Source organism: Stenella coeruleoalba (assembly GCF_951394435.1).
Source record: "Stenella coeruleoalba genome assembly, chromosome: 12".
NCBI lineage: Eukaryota > Metazoa > Chordata > Mammalia > Artiodactyla > Delphinidae > Stenella > Stenella coeruleoalba.
This window is the reverse complement of record NC_137158.1, coordinates 30571194-30588693: the sequence shown is the minus strand read 5'-3', so window position 1 is coordinate 30588693 and position 17500 is coordinate 30571194. Positions and strand designations below refer to the sequence as shown.

Here is a 17500-nt window from a genome sequence, read left to right as displayed (position 1 = left end):
GGCCAGACCCTGCCCTCACACTGGCTGGGCCCTGGCCTTGCCCATTAGCAGGCCAATACAAGCTTCAGGACAGCCCAGACCCTGCAACCAACTGTGTTAGGAACTAGCCACAGCCACCAGTGGTTGGACAATAGCTCTGGAACCCCTGGGCCCTGCAACCAGTTCCCAGAACTCAGTTCTGCCCACCAGTAGGCCAGCATTAGGCCCAGGATCTGGCTTCATCCACCAGTGGGCAGGCAGCAGCCCTGAGGTCTTCTGGACCCTGACTCCATCCTCCAGCGAGCCACAGCAGTCAGCCCGTCACAAAAGAAGGACCCATGCAGCCCATATAGGGGCACCACTAGAGCATGTAGCTCTGGTGATGAGAGGGGTGTGTGCTGCCAAGATGCATAGGACATCTCCTACAAAAGGTCACTTACCCAAGGCTGGGAACTGTAACCAACCTACCAGACACAGAAAAATTTTAAATGCAAGTTAGGCAAAACAAGGCAACAGAGGGACATACTCCAAATGAAGGAACAAGATAAAAACCCCAGAAGAATTAAGTGAAATGGATAGGCAATCTACCTGAGAAAGAGTTCAGGGTAGTGACTGTAAAGATGATCAAAGAACTTAGGAGAAGAATGAATGCACAAAGCAAGAAGTTAGAAGGGTTTTTTTTTGTTTTTTTGTTTTGTTTTGTTTTTTCCGGTATGCAGGCCTCTCACTGTTGTGGCCTCTCCCGTTGCGGAGCACAGGCTCCGGACGCGCAGGCACAGCAGCCACGGCTCACAGGCCCAGCCGCTCCGCGGCATGTGGGATCCTCCCGGACCGCGGCACGAACCCACGTCCCCTGCATCGGCAGGCGGACTCTCAACCACTGCGCCACCAGGGAGGCCCAGAAGTTTTTAACAGTTAGAAACTATAAAGAACAACCAGAGATGAAGAATACAATAACTGAAATGAAAAATACACTAGAAGGAATCAACAGACTCTATGATACAGAGGTATGAATCAGTGAGCTGGAAGACAGAGTAGTGGAAATCACTGATGCTGAACAGAAAAAAGAATAAAAATAAATGAGGACAATTTAAGAGACCTCTGAGACACCATCAATCACACTAATATTCGCATTATAGGGGTCCCAAGAGAAGAGAGAAAGGGGCTGAGAAAATACTTGAAGACATAATAATTGAAAACTTCCCTAATCTGGGAAAGGAAACAGTCACCCAAATCCAGGAAGCACAGAGTCCCATACAGGATTAACCCAAAAAGGAACACACCAAGATACATTGATTAAAATGGCAAAAATTAAAGAAAGAATATTAAGAACTGCAAGGGAAAAGCAAAAAGTTGTACACGAGGGAACTGTCATAAGGCTATAAGCTGACTTTTTAACAGAAACTCTGCAGGCCAGAAGGGATTGGCACAATATATTTAAAGTGATGAAAGGGAAAACCCTACAACCAAGAATACTCCACCCAGCAAGGCTCTCTTTTAGAATTAACGGAGAGGTCAAAAGTTTTACAAACAAGCAAAAGCTAGCAGAGTTCAGCACCACCAAACCAGCTTTACAAGAAACGTTAAAGGAGCTTCTCTTTTCTATTTCACTTAAAAGGCCACAACTAGAAACATGAAAATTATGAATGGAAAAAGCTCATCAGTAAATGTAAACAAACGGTTAAGGTAGGAAATCATCCACACAGAAAGCCAGTAGAAAAGTTAAAACACAAAAGTAGTAAAACTCATTTATATCCACAATAAGCAGTTAAGGGATACACAAAACAATGTGATATAAAACATGATGTCAAAAACAGTAATCATGAGGGGAATACAAATGCAGGGTTGTTAAAATGCATTTGAAATTAAGAGATCAGCAACTTAAAACAACATGTATGTTTTAAAACTATGTACACACACACACATACACAGATTGCTATATATAAACCTCATGGTAATCAAAAATCTACAATAGGTACATAGAAAAAAAGAGAAAGGAATCCAAACATAACACTAAATATAGTCATCAAATCACAAGAGAACAAAAGAAGGGGGAAGAAAGATCTACAAAAACAACCCCCCCAAAATTAACAAAATGGCAATAGGAACATACATATTGATAATTACTTTAAATGTAAATGCACAAAACGCTTCAATCAAAAGACACAGAGTGGCTGAATGGATACAAAAACAAGACCTATATATATGCTGCCCACAAGAGACTCACTTCATATCTAAACACACGCATACACTGAAAGTGAGGGGATTGAAAAAGATTTTCCATACAAATGGAAATCAAAAGAAAGCCAGTGTAGCAATACTTATATCAGACAAAACAGAGTTTAAACAAAGACTGGTACAAGACACACAGAAGGGCATAACATAATGATCAAGAAGTCAATCCAAGTAGAAGATATAACACTTGTAAATATCTATGCACCTAAAATAGGAGCACCTAAATACATAAAGTGAATATTAACAGACATAAAGGGGGATAACGACAGTAACACAATAATAGTAGGGTATTTTAACATGCCACTTACATCAGTGAACAGATCACCCAGACAGAAAATCAATAAAGAAACACTGGACTTAAATGAAGCATCAAACCAGATGGACTTAATAGCCACATACAGGACATTCCATCCAAAAGCAACAGAATACACATTCTTTTCAGTTGCACATGGAACATTCTCCATGATAGATCACATGCTAGACCACAAAACAAGCCTTGGTAAATTTAAGAATAGTGGAATCATATCAAGCATCTTTTTATGACTACAACTCTACTAGAATAAAAATTAACTGTAGGAAAAAACTGCAAAAAACACAACCCATGGATGCTAACCTACATGCTACTCAACAACCAGTGGATCACTGAAGAAATCAAAGAGGAATTAAAAAATTACCTGGAGACAAATGAAAATGAAAACATGATAAAAACACCTACAGAACACAGTAAAAACAGTTCTAAGCGGGAAGCAATACAAGCTTCCAATCGTAAACAACTACTACTCACTTCTGCCAGGAAAGAACACCACCTTCATAGGTGGCATTTGTTGAATGAATTGTAATACAGAAAATAAGAAAATGGTATAGAAAGGAGACATTTGTAAAGTTTTGCAGATGTGAAAGTACTATTACCAAGATTTCTAGATGTTTTGGTTTAAAAGAAAGGAAAAAGCATTCCACTTTCCCTATTTCCAGTATAACATGTTTCCAAAGCTCACTGCCATCTTTATTTTCAACAGGGCTCCATCATTTATTAGTTAGCATCTTTAGGATGCAGGATGAAGTTTAGTGGCTGAACTAGCTGCACAAAGGAAGCTCAATCTTTTTCCTACCTGTAAACATCTCTCCCTGCAATAGCAGCATTGCAAAAATAACCTCACTGAACCACTTGAACAAACTCCAAAAGGAACTTAAACCACTCACCTGGATGCAAGCCAGAGGCTCGTTTGTCCAAATCGAATATCCACCCACTAAATATATTCTCTCATTATGGACAGCAACTCCAGATTCATTTTGGCCTAAAGTAAAGAGAAGTGAATAAAAGAGGAAAAATAAATCCATTTCCTTGCATGTCTTCATTAACCCTTTTGCCACTGAAGGATACAATTTCCCTCTGTGGCACACTTGTATATTCCACAGGATTTCTGCCTCAACTAATCACTGTCTCCCAGTTCTCAGAGGGAAGAATTAACCACTCTCAGAGAATGACTCTGTGTTGGGTCAGAATCCGGCCATAACACTTAATAGCCAGCCAAGTTAGTAAATACAGCATTAAATACAGCAATAATCCACATAGAACTAAATTTTATACTATGTTGTATGCCATTAGTTGATATGGTATATTTTAGGAATGCAAAACACCTCTTGTACTACAAATGCTTTTAAGCAAGTGCTTACATTTGTAATGGCTGCAACCGCAAGAAGCCAATAAAACAGAGCCATGCCCCTAGTGTGCCCCAAATGAAGATAAATGAGAGAAAAGATTGGTAAAGTTACTATCCTTCTTTTCTTTACATACACAACAGTTTTAAGACTATATTAAAGTTCCTGAGCTGGGACCAGCCTGGGTAGTCCCTAGATACTGACACGCCAAAATGATGAAAGGTTCCTCCCCCACTTAAAAAAGAAGATAGAATAACTCACTACTACATATTCTTCCCTGGAGGCCATCAGAGAGTGAGATAGTCTCTTTTTATTGATGGGCTGACACAGGATTGACTCGGGTAACAAATAAGCTGGATCCTATAGCAGACAGAATCACAGATCGAGGGACCAAGGGGCTAAGGTACCACTACAGCAACTTAAGAGTTAAGTGCTTGTAGGTGGGCCTCAAAGATCATTTTCGCAAAAACAGGAGCTCAATACAAAGCATCTGAACCTCTCACACTGGTTATGCCCCCACTGTGGCCTCCGTAGCAGCAGCTGTGAGTGATTGAGTGCCCACTCAGCATATTAAAGTGTCTTGAGGCAACAGTCCAGCCCACCCGTTCCAGTTTGCGATTTTCCTACTAGAGCAGCCTAGAAGGGATCTTAATCACGTAGGCCGAAAAGGAAGGACAAATTTTCAACTTCATAAAAAAAAGTCAGGGGTAAGCTGTTCGCTGCTTTCATTTTATTCCCCTGTGGGATGAGTATGGTCCCTACCTAGTGCTACCCCGTGGTAATGCTTGGGTGCGTCTGTGTGGCCAGAAGTGCTGCCAAACCCCCATGCACGGAACATCTCTAAGGTTTTGTCTTTAGGAGAATACAGGCAGAAACGATATTTGACACTGACAATGAAGACCATTCTGCACTCGCAAGAAATAAGAGGACTAAAAGTAGTGAGAAGTAAAAAATAAATTGCTCCTGTAAAGAGTCATTACCTCTTTCAACACCCGGTTCCTCCTACTTATACCAATGTTCCTACATGAATACTGATAGACAATAATGGACCTGACACGTCTCTCTCGGCAACGTGAAAACACACACAAAGGTAACACAGGCCCTGAGAAACCAGATGTTCAGCCACCTGATTGAGTCCGATTTTGTGAGATAAACAATGCACACCCTTCTGGGTAATAAGAGCAAGTTGTTCTACCACCATGCACTTAATATTTACAGCTGCACTACGGCTATCTAAGAAAACAAGTATGGCAACTTCCTGAATCTCTGCTTTTCCCGATTTACTCAATCAAAGGTACTTGCCAGTCAACAGGTTAAAATTACAACGCGTCCACTGGTCAGCGTCCATGTTGTAGGCATCTATATGCCGCACGAGGACCCGGTCGTTATTGTAGTCCAGGTCATTGCCTCCAAGAACATAAAGCTTCCTTTGAACAGCAGCCATGGAATGGTAGACCCGCCTCTGCAGCATGGGGCTGCGGCTTATCCACTTATTCTGAGACAAAAAAAGAGAAAAAAGAAACTCAGGTGAATTCTGTTAAGTGGAGACCTCCAGGGCAGAAAACAGCAGTGCCTCATTAGTAGTGGGGACTCTAATGTTGGTCAATCACATTCTATTTGAATGTTGTTTATATACTTTGAAAGGTATGGGCTTCTTGCCTGAGAACAAGTGCAGAAGAGCCCACATGTTCTAACTCTATTTGCAACTTACGTAAGGCATTTCCTCTTCCTTGGGTTGCATTTTGAATTTGTAAGGGGAGCATATGGGAATTTAGAAGTTTTCATGATTGGTTATTTCTCCCAATTGAGAGAACTTACTCCTGCAAATGACTTAAGAGTACAAGTGCATGGTTAGGTATACTGTGTATGGTGGTATAATGATAACAAAACAGGCTCTGGATCCAGAATGCCTGAGTTTATCATCTGTGTGTGACCTTGGCAATTTACTTAACCTGTGTGTGCCTGTTTCCTCATCTGTAAAACAGAGATAACAGTACCCACCTGACAAGCCTTTTGTGAAGAGTAAATGAGCTGATACACCTAAAGCATTTAGAACAATGCCTGGCACATATGTCCAATAATATGCACTTTTAAAAAGTTATTGTGGGGGCTTCCCTGGTGGCACAGTGGTTGAGAGTCCGCCTGCTGATGCAGGGGACACGGGTTCGTGAGGATCCCACATGCCGCAGTGCGGCTCGGCCCGTGAGCCATGGCCGCTGAGCCTGCGCGTCCAGAGCCTGTGCTCCGCAACGGGAGAGGCCACAGCAGTGAGAGGCCCGCGTACCGCAAAAAAAAAAAAAAAAAGATTTGATTCAGCAACAAACCCCTCACAGCCTTTAATATATTTACACTCACATCTTCAGCAGATTGGGAAAGGTTATTTCCAGGCACATGGTTATCTGTTTTGTTAGAAGACCAATGTTCTGTGGTAACTTTAGGGAATGGTGAAACCTCTAATTTTTGGTTCTAGATCACTCTCAGGAATGAGAAAGGTATGCTCAACCCCTCTCAAATAAGGCTCCTATTTAAAATATAATGTAAAAATAGATGAAAATCAAATATGACTTTAATTTTAAATCTCAGCTAAGTAATGGTCAGGTAAGTAAACCTTACCATTTTCTTTTTACATAAACACTAAACATACAGGAAGAACATAGATTATTTCTTTTTGCAGAGAAAAATTTGGATTTCGACCAGAAAAATCGTATGATGGTTTGAATACACAGAATTTCAGTTCACAGAGCTGTAAAGGAAGAAGGAAAAAAGAAAGTTTTGTATAAATATTGGTCCATTCACTATTGGCTTATCGACTGGCTCATTTGTAATTTCTCTTTTAAAGACACACTAACATGAGAAAAAGAAAATGGTTTGTCCAGTTTTTTAAGGCTTGAATTTATCTGCTCCCCGCTTTTTAAACATGTCACATTAAGAACCTCCCTCCAATTAAATGTATCTTTAATAAAACAGTCAAACCTTTCTTTCAGATATTCTCTTAAGAAATATCTTTAATACATTATGCATGAGTGGATTTAACTCAAGACTGATGATGCTTTCCTTAGGTGCTTTCTAAAATGAGGCAACCCATCACAGTACTAGGAATCAATGTTTCCACTAGCAGTCCAGTCCCCTGCCACAGGACTATGGATGCCATCTGGTTTGCAAAGCCTGACTGCATCCCCTGATTATATCTTTAGCTTCCTTCACTGCCGTGCCTGCCAGGTGAGCCGCCAACCGCTGCAAAGGCAAAGAAACAGAGAGGCCTGGTGGGGTCATTCCTAATAAGCTAGCGTGTGAATACTAATCAGTGCTGGGGAAGCAGAGGTCACCCCAGCCTGCCTGTTGGCAGGTAGCGATGTGCTCTGTGGCAGATGGCAGGCATTATCGACTCTCCACAAAGGCCTAGAAGAGAAATAAGCACCAGGGCTGAATGATAGAGTTATTGAGATTCTGAGCAAGATGCAAGCAGATGTGATGTTTGCCAGTACCCACCGTAAACAATATGCCAGCAGAATTTTTAAAAAGAGCATGTGTGTACAAACATGAAACAGAACTCATCTGAGAAATGTTAACACCTTCCTCTTTAACCACGTGTGCACCAAACTTAAGCAACTGCAATTAATGATCCCTCTTGGGACATCCGGCCCAGGGACATGTGGTCTCTGAAACCTACAGCCTCTAATGACATCAGGAAACACTTGCAAAGACAGAAATACCTTCGCTAAACTCAGAATCAAGTAATTGTTAAAATTAAAAAATACTAAATAGACTGAGGTCACTCTGAACATATATTTGATGGCTAGTCCCAACCCAGAGTGCCAAAGCCAACCTGTTGTTTTGTGTTCCATTATCTTCAGCTGATGAAGATGAAACCTCCTAATCAAATCATTCTGGAATATTGTCAAAATCATGAAAAATACTTATATTACCAAAATCATAGAAATGACAAAATTCAGCAAACATGTGCCACAGTTACAGATACTTTGGTAGAAGGAAAAGAGAATAAAAATAGTTCTTCTTTTGGGGAAAGAAAAGTCATTAAGTGTGCATGAAAAGTGGATAGAAGGGACAGCCACCATCAAAATACTCCCAGTGCAGGCCCAGCTCTTAGATGAAAAACATGCGCCAACTCTTCAGATACTTCTCCTTCAGATTTGTCCTACACACTGTCCTGGGATACGTTGACTATATAGAGTTAAATAAAAGTTATCACTTTATTTGGGAATAAGGAAACCATAAGCACGTTCCCCTCCGAGAATGACAGGCCTTCTAAAAGGATGTGGCAACAGGACAATCCAATTCCTTTCTCATGATGCCTCAATGATGAACAGCCACTTGAGATACATGGTAATAAAGGCATTTAACTCATCAATATATTTTCCCTTTTTCCTACATTATGCAAAACTCTGAAAAAGTTGAGCATTGAGTATAGCATAAAACGACAAGAGCTGAAATTCTGTGTTTTGTGAGAAAAAAAAGGCAACCAAAAAGTTTAACCAGATGCTTCCTTTTCTCTATGTAAGTTTAAGTTGCATGTGTGTGTATAGACTTGGCATTCCAACTCCTAATTACTGTAGCAATCTTTAAAAATTCATTTTAATTAAGGTAATGAGCTTTTCTTATATGAGTCTTACCTGGTTAGGTTCATATACCATTAGTCTGTTCTGATATTGTGCCGTGTTAGTTACTCCACCTGTAATGGATTAACACGTGTTAGGCTTTCATGAATAAGAAATGGGATATTCCAACATGAGAATGAGATACAATTAAAGGAAAATTAGCTACTGCTGAGGGTCTGTTTGTATACCCTCGTGGTGAACCCACGACATAATTAAGAAGCTTATTGTTGAAGCAGTTGCATTTTCAAGAAACATTTCAGAAGCGATCCAGCTGAGAGCAAGCAACAAGTATGCTGAGATTTCCAGGAGGCCCCCAATTTTGTCAAGCTGCTCTGCATGGCCAGAATGAAGGGCGAAGTATGGTGAGGGAGTGGGAGCAAGCATAGCGCACTTAGACAAATCTCTGTACAGGTTATGCTGGGGCAGAGTTATATGGAAAAGTCTTGTCCTTAGCTACCTTGGTAATTTTACAGCTCTAGTCTTATGTGCACTAACATAGTGATATCTTGATGTCTCTTTGGAAGACCCATATCTAAGAAAATACATTACTTATCAAAAGAGATCTAGAGCCAGTGCTGTCCAACAGAATATAATAAGAACCGCAAACAGGAGTTACATATGCCATTTTAAACTTCCCAGTGTTCACATTAAAAAGTAGTGCTCCCGGGCTTCCCTAGTGGCGCAGTGGTTGAGAGTCCGCCTGCCGATGCAGGGGACACGGGTTCGTGCCCCGGTCTGGGAAGATCCCACATGCCGCGGAGTGGCCGGGCCCGTGAGCCATGGCCGCTGAGCCTGTGCATCCGGAGCCTGTGCTCTGCAACGGGAGAGGCCACAACAGTGAGAGGCCCGCATACCACAAAAAAAAAAAAAAAAAAAAAAAAAAAGTAGTGCTCCCTTATCTGTGGGGGACACATTCCAAGGCCTGCATAGATGCCTTAAAGTGTGGATAGTACCAAACATATATATATTTTGTTTTTTCCTATACATACATACCTATGATAAAGTTTAATGTATAAATTAGGCACAGTTAGAGATTAACAACAATAACTAGTAATGAATTTGAACAATTATAACCATGTACTCTAACAAAAGTTATGTAAATGTGGTATCTCTCTCAAAATACCTTACTGTATTGTACTCCTCCTTCTTCTGGTGATGACGTAGATGATAACCTACTTGATGAGATGAAGTGAGGGGAATGATATAAGCATTGTGACATATCATCAGGCGACTACTGACCTTCTGACAGTACGTCAGAGGAAGGATCATCTGCTTCAGGTGACCCTGGGTCATGGAGCCATGATGCTGTCAATGGTTAAATGTCAAAAGCAGACCATGTCAGTGTTTGGGGATCTGGAGCATGATGGAGTGGAATGGCACGAGATTTCATCATGCTATTCAGGACGGTGCACAACTTAAAACTTCCGAACTGTTTACTTAGGGAATTTTCCATTTAATATTTCCAGACCATGTTTGATTGTGGGTAACTAAAACCACAGAAAGCAAAACTGCACATAAGGGTGAACTGCTGTGTAGCCAAAGTATTACCATTTCAACATAAAATTAATAAAAACTTATTGAGCTATTTTATATTCTTTCTTTCATACTGAGTCCTCAAAGTCCTGTGCATTTTTGACACAGAACAAGTCAATCCAGATTAGCCACACTTCAAGTGCTCAATAAGGTAATGAGCTTTTCTTATATGAGTCTTACCTGGCTACTAGCTACCATATTGGACAGCGCAGATAACAGCTGCTGTTATTCTCAACTTTTTTGAAGCCCTCTTGACAACAGCTTAGATCCAAAAGACTTGAGACCTTCTGCTAGACCAAGAACCACTAAAATCCTATCACAATTCTAGCTAAGATTCTCCCATTTGTCCTCATACTTCTTTTCACATTTGGGGTGTACACTGAGACCTGTAAAACCTAGAAATTATTGATTCTACTTTAATTTTTATGACCAAATGGAAAAACTATAAAACAACACATAAAAGAGCACAGTGAGAAAATAACACTAGTAGATATTAAATATTAGGTAGTAAAATAACAGAAGTATGAGAACCCCCCAAAAAAATCTATCTTTAGAAATATTGCCCTATACAGAGTTCTAGATGCTAGCGTAAAATGAATAACATTCTTATTTTAATAAGTATGACAAAGGAGCAACTCATTTTGCAATAAAGATCTAAAATTGAGCCAAACTATAAGTTTCATAGGGAAATTTTTTGATTTTAAAAAATGTGTACTGGGGCAGGATCAAGAAAGCAGAGTAGGAAGATCCTGAGCTTACCTCCTCCCACAAACACACCAAAACGGTAACTACAAATCTCTGAGAATGACCTGAAGACTAGCAGAACAGATTTTCTGCAACTAAGGATGTTGAGATGAGAAGTAGGGACACAAATGTAGCCTAGTCAGAACCCACACACTGGGTACAGCAACCACAAGTGGGAGGGATATCACAACCACAGTGGTGGTAGCCCCTGATGAGCAAGGAGTCTGAGCCCCACATTGGGATTCCCAGCCCAGAGGACCTGCACCAGGAAACAAGCCCCAATAATGTGCAGCTTTGAAAAACAGTGAGGATTATATTCAGGAGAGCCAGAGGGATGTGGGAAACCGAGACTGCTCTTGAAGGGCTTGGACACAAACTCACTCACTCCAAGTCCCAGTGCAAAGGCAGCAGCTTGAAAAGTACCTGGGCCATATGAGAAGGAGATTCACTGACTAATTTTAGGGCATGTGCCAAAGGAGCAACAATCTGGTGGAACTTTCTCTAGGAACAGAAGTGCTGGCAGGCATCTTTTTACTGTCCTTCCACCTAGCTGGCCCAGCACAGGTGGGCACCATTTTTGTCACGCTCAGTCAACCTAGCTAACACCATCCACCCTGCCCCAGCATCCCTTGAGGATCAGCCCTGCCCAACCGGCCTGTCTCAGCTGGCCCCTCCAAAGCAGCTCCTGCCTCACCCTATCAAGTGAGCTGCTCCATCCAGCACTGACCGGTGTCTCACCAAGGTATCTGCCACACTGGAGACCAGTCCCATAAACAGTGCACCTGTAACAGTCATGGCCAGGCCTTGCAGCCACTCATGCTGGGGGCCAGCCCCACCCACCAGCACACCTGCACCAATCACAGCCCAAACAAAACAGGAAGGCACAGCTATCCCACACAGGGGAAACCCCTAGAGTTCCTGGCTCGGGTAAGCAGGGGAGATTGCACCACTGAGCCCCATAGGACACCTACATAAGGCCACTCTTTCAAACGGAGAGACCTAGCTGATATACCTAATACAAAGAAACAACCACAGAGAGTTAGGCAAAACGAAGAGACCTTCCAAACAAAAAGAACAAATCCTCAGAAAAACAACTAAACAATATGGAGATAAGCAAATTACCAGATAAAGAGTTCAAAGGAATAGCCAAAATGATGCTCACCAAACTGAGGAGAAGAATGGAGGAACACAATGAGAACTTTCAACAAAGAGAAAATGTAAAACAGAACCAATCAGAACTGAAGAATACAATAACGGAAATGAAAAATACACCAGAGGGAACCAACAGCAGATGCAGAAGAATGGATCAACCAACTGGAAGACAGGGTAGTGGAAATCATCCAATCAGAACACCAAAAAGAAAAAAGAGTTTAACGGACCTCTGGAACAACATCAAGCTTACTAAAATTCACAACAAAGGGGTCCCAGAAGGAGAAAAGAGAGAAATGGGGACAGGAAACCTATTTGATGAAATAATGGTTAAAAAACTTCCCTAACCTGATGAAGGAAACAGACATCCAAGTCCATGAAGTACAGAGTCCCAAACAAGATGAAACCAAAGAGACCCACACCAAGACACATTACAATTGAAATGTCAAAAGTTAAAGAGAAGATATTAAAAGCATCAAGAGAAAAACAACTAGTTACTTACAAGGGAACCCCCATAAGATAATGAGCTGAGTTTTCAGCACAAAATTTATAGTCCAGAAGGAACTGGCACAATATATTCAAAGTACTGAAAGGAAAAAAACTTACAACCAAGAAGACACTACCTGGCAAGTTTATCTTTCAGAATTGAAGTAATATCTTTCAGAACTGAAGAGTTTACTACACAAATAAAAGCTCAATGAGGGCTTGCCTGGTGGCACAGTGGTTGAGAGTCCGCCTGCCGATGCAGGGGACACGGATTCGTGCCCCGGTCCGGGAAGATCCCACATGCTGTGGAGTGGCTGGGCCCGTGAGCCATGGCCGCTGAGCCTGCACATCCAGAGCCTGTGCTCCGCAGCGGGAGAGGCCACAACAGTGAGAGGCCCGCGTACCACAAAAAAAAAAACCTAAAGGAGTTCATCACCACTAAACCAACATTACAAGAAATGTTAAGGGAATTTCTTCAAGCAAAAAAGAAAAGGCCATAACTAGAAACAAGAAAATTATGAAAGAAAAAATCTCACTGGTAAAAGCAAACATACAGTAAAGGTGGATAAGAACCACCTACAAAGCTAGTATGAAGGTTAAAAGACAAAGGTAGTAAAATCATCTATATCTAAAATAATTAGTTAAGTGATACACAAAATAAAAAGATGTAAAAGATAACATCAAAAACATAAAATGTGGAGGATGGACAAAAATGCAGTGCTTTTAGAATGCACTCTAATTTAAGTGACCATTAATTTAAACAGCTATAAACAGATTGTTACTACAGGAACCTCATGGTAACCAAAAACCAAAAACCTGTAACAAATACACAAAAAATAAAAAGAAAGGAAAGCAAACATATTACTAAAGAAAGCCACAAGGGAAGAGAACATAGAAGAAGAAAGAAGAGGGAAGAACTATAGAAACACCCAGAAAAAAATTAGCAAAATAGCAATAAGTGCATACCTATCAATAATCACTTCAAATGTAAAGAGACTTAGTGATCCAATCAAAAGAGGGTAGCTGAATGGATAAAAAAAACAAGATACACACACACACACACACACACACACACACACACACACACACACACACACCCTATAGGAGAATCACTCCAGATCTAAACACACACACAGACTAAAAGTGAAGGGATGGAATAACATACTCCATGTAAATGGAAATGAAAAGAAAATTGGGATAGCAATACTTATATCATACAAAATAGACTTTAAAACAAAGACTGCAACAAGCGACAAAAAAGGTGTTATGTAATAATAAAGGCATCAATCCAACAAGAGCATATGACACATAAATATTTATGCACCCAACACAGGAGCACCTAAATACATAAAGCAAATATTAACATACATGAAGGAGATATTGACAGTAATACAATAGTAGGGGACTTTAACACCCCACTTGCATCAATGGATAGATGATCTAGACAGAAAATCAGTAAGGAAATATTGCCCTTAAACGACACATGAGGCCATACAGCCTTAATAGATACACAGAACCTTTCATCCAAAACCAGCAGAATACAGATTCTTTTCAAGGGCACATGGATCATTCTTCAGGATAAATCACATTAGTCCACAAAAAAGTCTCAATAAATTTAAGGAGATTTAAATCATTATCAAGCTACTTTTCTGACCAACAACAGTATGAAACTAGAAATCAATTATAAGAAGAAAACTGGAAAAAACACAAACACGCAATAGATGAAGAAAAAGAATTTGACAAAATTCAACATCGATTTATGTTAAACACTCTCACAACAGAGTGGGTATAGAGGGAACATACTTCACCGTAAAAAGGACCACATATGACAAACCCACACCTAACATAAATCCAAGGTTAAAAGCTGAAATATTTTCCTCTAAGATCAGGGAGAAGATAAGGATGCCCACTCTTGCCACTGTTATTTAACACAGTATTAGAAATTCTAGCACTAGCAATGGGTGGGGGGGAGAGAGGAGGCATTCAAATTGGAAAGGAATAGGTAAAACTTTCACTATTTGCAGGTGACACAATACTTACATACAGAAAATCTTAAAGACTCCAACCAAAACACTATTAGAACTAATAAATGACTTCAGTAAATTTGCAGGATACAAAATTCACATACATAAATCTTCTGCATCTATGTACACTAATAACAAACTATCAGAAAAAGAAATAAAGAAAATCCCATTTTCAACTGCATCAAAAAGAATAAAATACTTAGGAATAAATTTAACCAAGGAGGAAAACACCTGTACTTCTGATAACTATAAGATACTGATGAAAGAAAATGAAGATAACACAAATAAATGGAAAGACATACCATATTTACTCATGGATAAGAAGAATTAATATTGTTAAAATGTCCATACTACCCAAAGCAATCTACAAATTAAATGCAATCCCTATCAAAATACCAATGGCGACTCCCTCTTGCGAGAGCACCAGAATCACAACTAACTGCTGAACAATCATCGACAGGAAGACACTGGAACTCACCAAAAAAGATACCCCACATCCAAAGACAAAGGAGAAGCTGCAATGAGACAGTAGGAGGGGCATAATCACAATAATATCAAATCCCACAAATGCTGGGTGGGTGACTCACAAACTGGAGAACACTTATACCACAGAAGTCCACCCACTGGAGTGAAGGTTCTGAGCCCCATATCAGGCTTCCCAACCTGGGGGTCCAGGAATGGGAGGAGGAATTGCAAGAGAATCAGACTTTGAAGGTTAGCGGGATTTGATTGCAGGACTAAGACAGGACTGCGGTAAATAAAGACTCCATTCTTGGAGGGCACACACAAAGTAGTGTGTGCATCAGGACCCAGGGAAAGGAGCAGTGACCCCACAGGAGACTGAACCAGACCTACCTGCTAGTTTTGGAGGGTCTCCTGCAGAGGCGGGGGGTGGCTGTGTCTAACCGTGGGGACAAGGACACTGGCAGCAGAAGTTCAGGGAAGTACTCCTTGGCATGAGCCCTCCCAGATTCCACCATTAGCCCCAACAAAGATCTGGGTAGTCTCCAGTGCTGGGTCACCTCAGGCCAAACAACCAGGAAGGAGGGAAGCCAGTCCCACCCATCAGCAAACAAGCGGATTAAAGTTTTACTGAGCTCTGCCCATCAGAGCAACAGCCAGCTCTACCCTCCACCAGTCCCTCCCATCAGGAAGCTTGCACAAGCCTCTTAGATAGCCTCATCCACCAGAGGGCAGACAGCAGAAGCAAGACGAACTACAATCCTGCAGCCTGTGGAACAAAAAGCACATTCACAGAAAGATAAGACAAAATGAAAAGGCAGAGGGCTATGTACCAGATAAAGGAACAAGATAAAACCCCAGAAAAACAACTAAATGAAGTGGAGATAGGCAACCTTCCAGAAAAAGAATTCAGAATAATGACAGTGAAGTGATTCAGGACCTAGGAAAAAGAATGGAGGCAAAGATCGGGAAGATGCAAGAAATGTTTAACAAAGACCTAGAAGAATTAAAGAACAAACACCTAGAAGAATTAAAAAACAAACAAACAGAGATGAACAAAACAATAACTGAAATGAAAAATACACTAGAAGGAGTCAATAGCAGAATAACTGAGGCAGAACAACAGATAAGTGACCTGGAAGACAGAATGGTGGAATTCACTGCCACAGAACAGAATAAAGAAAAAAGAATGAAACGAAATGAAGACAGCCTAAGAGACCTCTGGGACAACATTAAACGCAACAACATTTGCATTATAGGGGTCCCAGAAGGAGAAGAGAGAAAGGACCCGAGAAAATATTTGAAGAGATTATAGTCGAAAACTTCCCTAACATGAGAAAGGAAGTAGCCATCCAAGTCCAGGAAGCACAGACAGTCCCAGGCAGGATAAACCCAAAGAGAAACACGCGGAGACACACAGTAAACAAATTGACAAAAATTAAAGACAGAAAAATTATTGAAAGCAACAAGGGAAAAACGACCAATAATATACAAGGGAACTCCCATAAGGTTAACAGCTGATTTCTCAGGAGAAACTCTACAAGCCAGAAGGCAGTTGCACGATATATTTAAAGTGATGAAAGGGAAGAACGTACAACCAAGATTACCCTACCCAGCAAGGATCGCATTCAAATTCGAGAGAGAAATCAAAAACTTTACAGACAAGCAAAAGCCAAGAGAATTCAGCACCACCAAACCATCTCTACAACAAACGCTAAAGGAACTTCTAAGTGGATAACACAAGAGAAGAAAAGGACCTACAAAAACAAACCCAAAACAATTAAGAAAATGGTAAAAGGAACATACATATCGATAATTACCTTAAATGTGAATGGATTAAATGCTCCAACCAAAAGACACCAGCTCACCGAATGGATACAAAAACAAAACCCATATATATGCTGTCTACAAGAGACCCACTTCAGACCTAGGGACACATACAGACTGAAATTGAGGGGATGGAAAAAGATATTCCATGCAAATGGAAATCAAAAGAGAGCTGGAGTAGCAATACTCGTATCACATAAAATAGACTTTAAAATAAACAATGTTACAAGAGACAAGGAAGGACACTACATAATGATCAAGCGATCAATCCAAGAAGAAGATATAACAATTATACATATATATGCACACAACATAGGAGCACCTCAATACATAAGGCAACTGCTAACAGCTATAAAAGAGGAAATTGACAGTAACTCAGTCATAGTGGGGGACTTTAACACCTCACTTACACCAATGGACAGATCATCCAGAAAGAAAATTAATAAGGAAACACAAGCTTTAAATGACACAATACACCAGATAGATCTAATTGACATTTATAAGACATTCCATCCAAAAACAGCAGATTATACTATCTTCTCAAGTGCACATGGAACATTCTCCATTATAGATTACATATTGGGTCACAAATCAAGACTTGGTAAACTTAAGAAAACTGAGATCATATCAAGCATCTTCTCGGACCATAACCCTATAAGATTAGAAATCAATTACAGGGAAAAAAAAACATAAAAAACACAAACACCAGGAGGCTAAACAATACGTTACTAAATAACCAAGAGATCACTGAAGAAATCAAAGAGGAAATCAAAAAATAACTAGAGA

The 17500-nt window shown here is 40.4% G+C and overlaps 1 protein-coding gene across 13 annotated transcripts in view; it reads right to left on the bottom strand.

Moving 5' to 3' along the window:
* Nucleotides 1–17500, bottom strand: part of KLHL32 (kelch like family member 32) — a 266625-nt gene that overhangs the window by 19191 nt on the left and 229934 nt on the right. For 12 of the 13 annotated variants that reach the window (XM_079939791.1, XM_079939790.1, XM_079939792.1 and 9 more), the window contains 3 exons: nucleotides 8505–8563; nucleotides 5176–5368; nucleotides 3415–3509 (listed from right to left, as the gene is read on the bottom strand). In XM_079939791.1, the coding sequence (XP_079795917.1) occupies nucleotides 3415–3509; nucleotides 5176–5368; nucleotides 8505–8563 (347 nt within the window). Of the gene's footprint in view, nucleotides 1–3414; nucleotides 3510–5175; nucleotides 5369–8504; nucleotides 8564–17500 lie in introns of those variants that run through there. The other variant, XR_013830872.1, reaches the window with a different exon arrangement.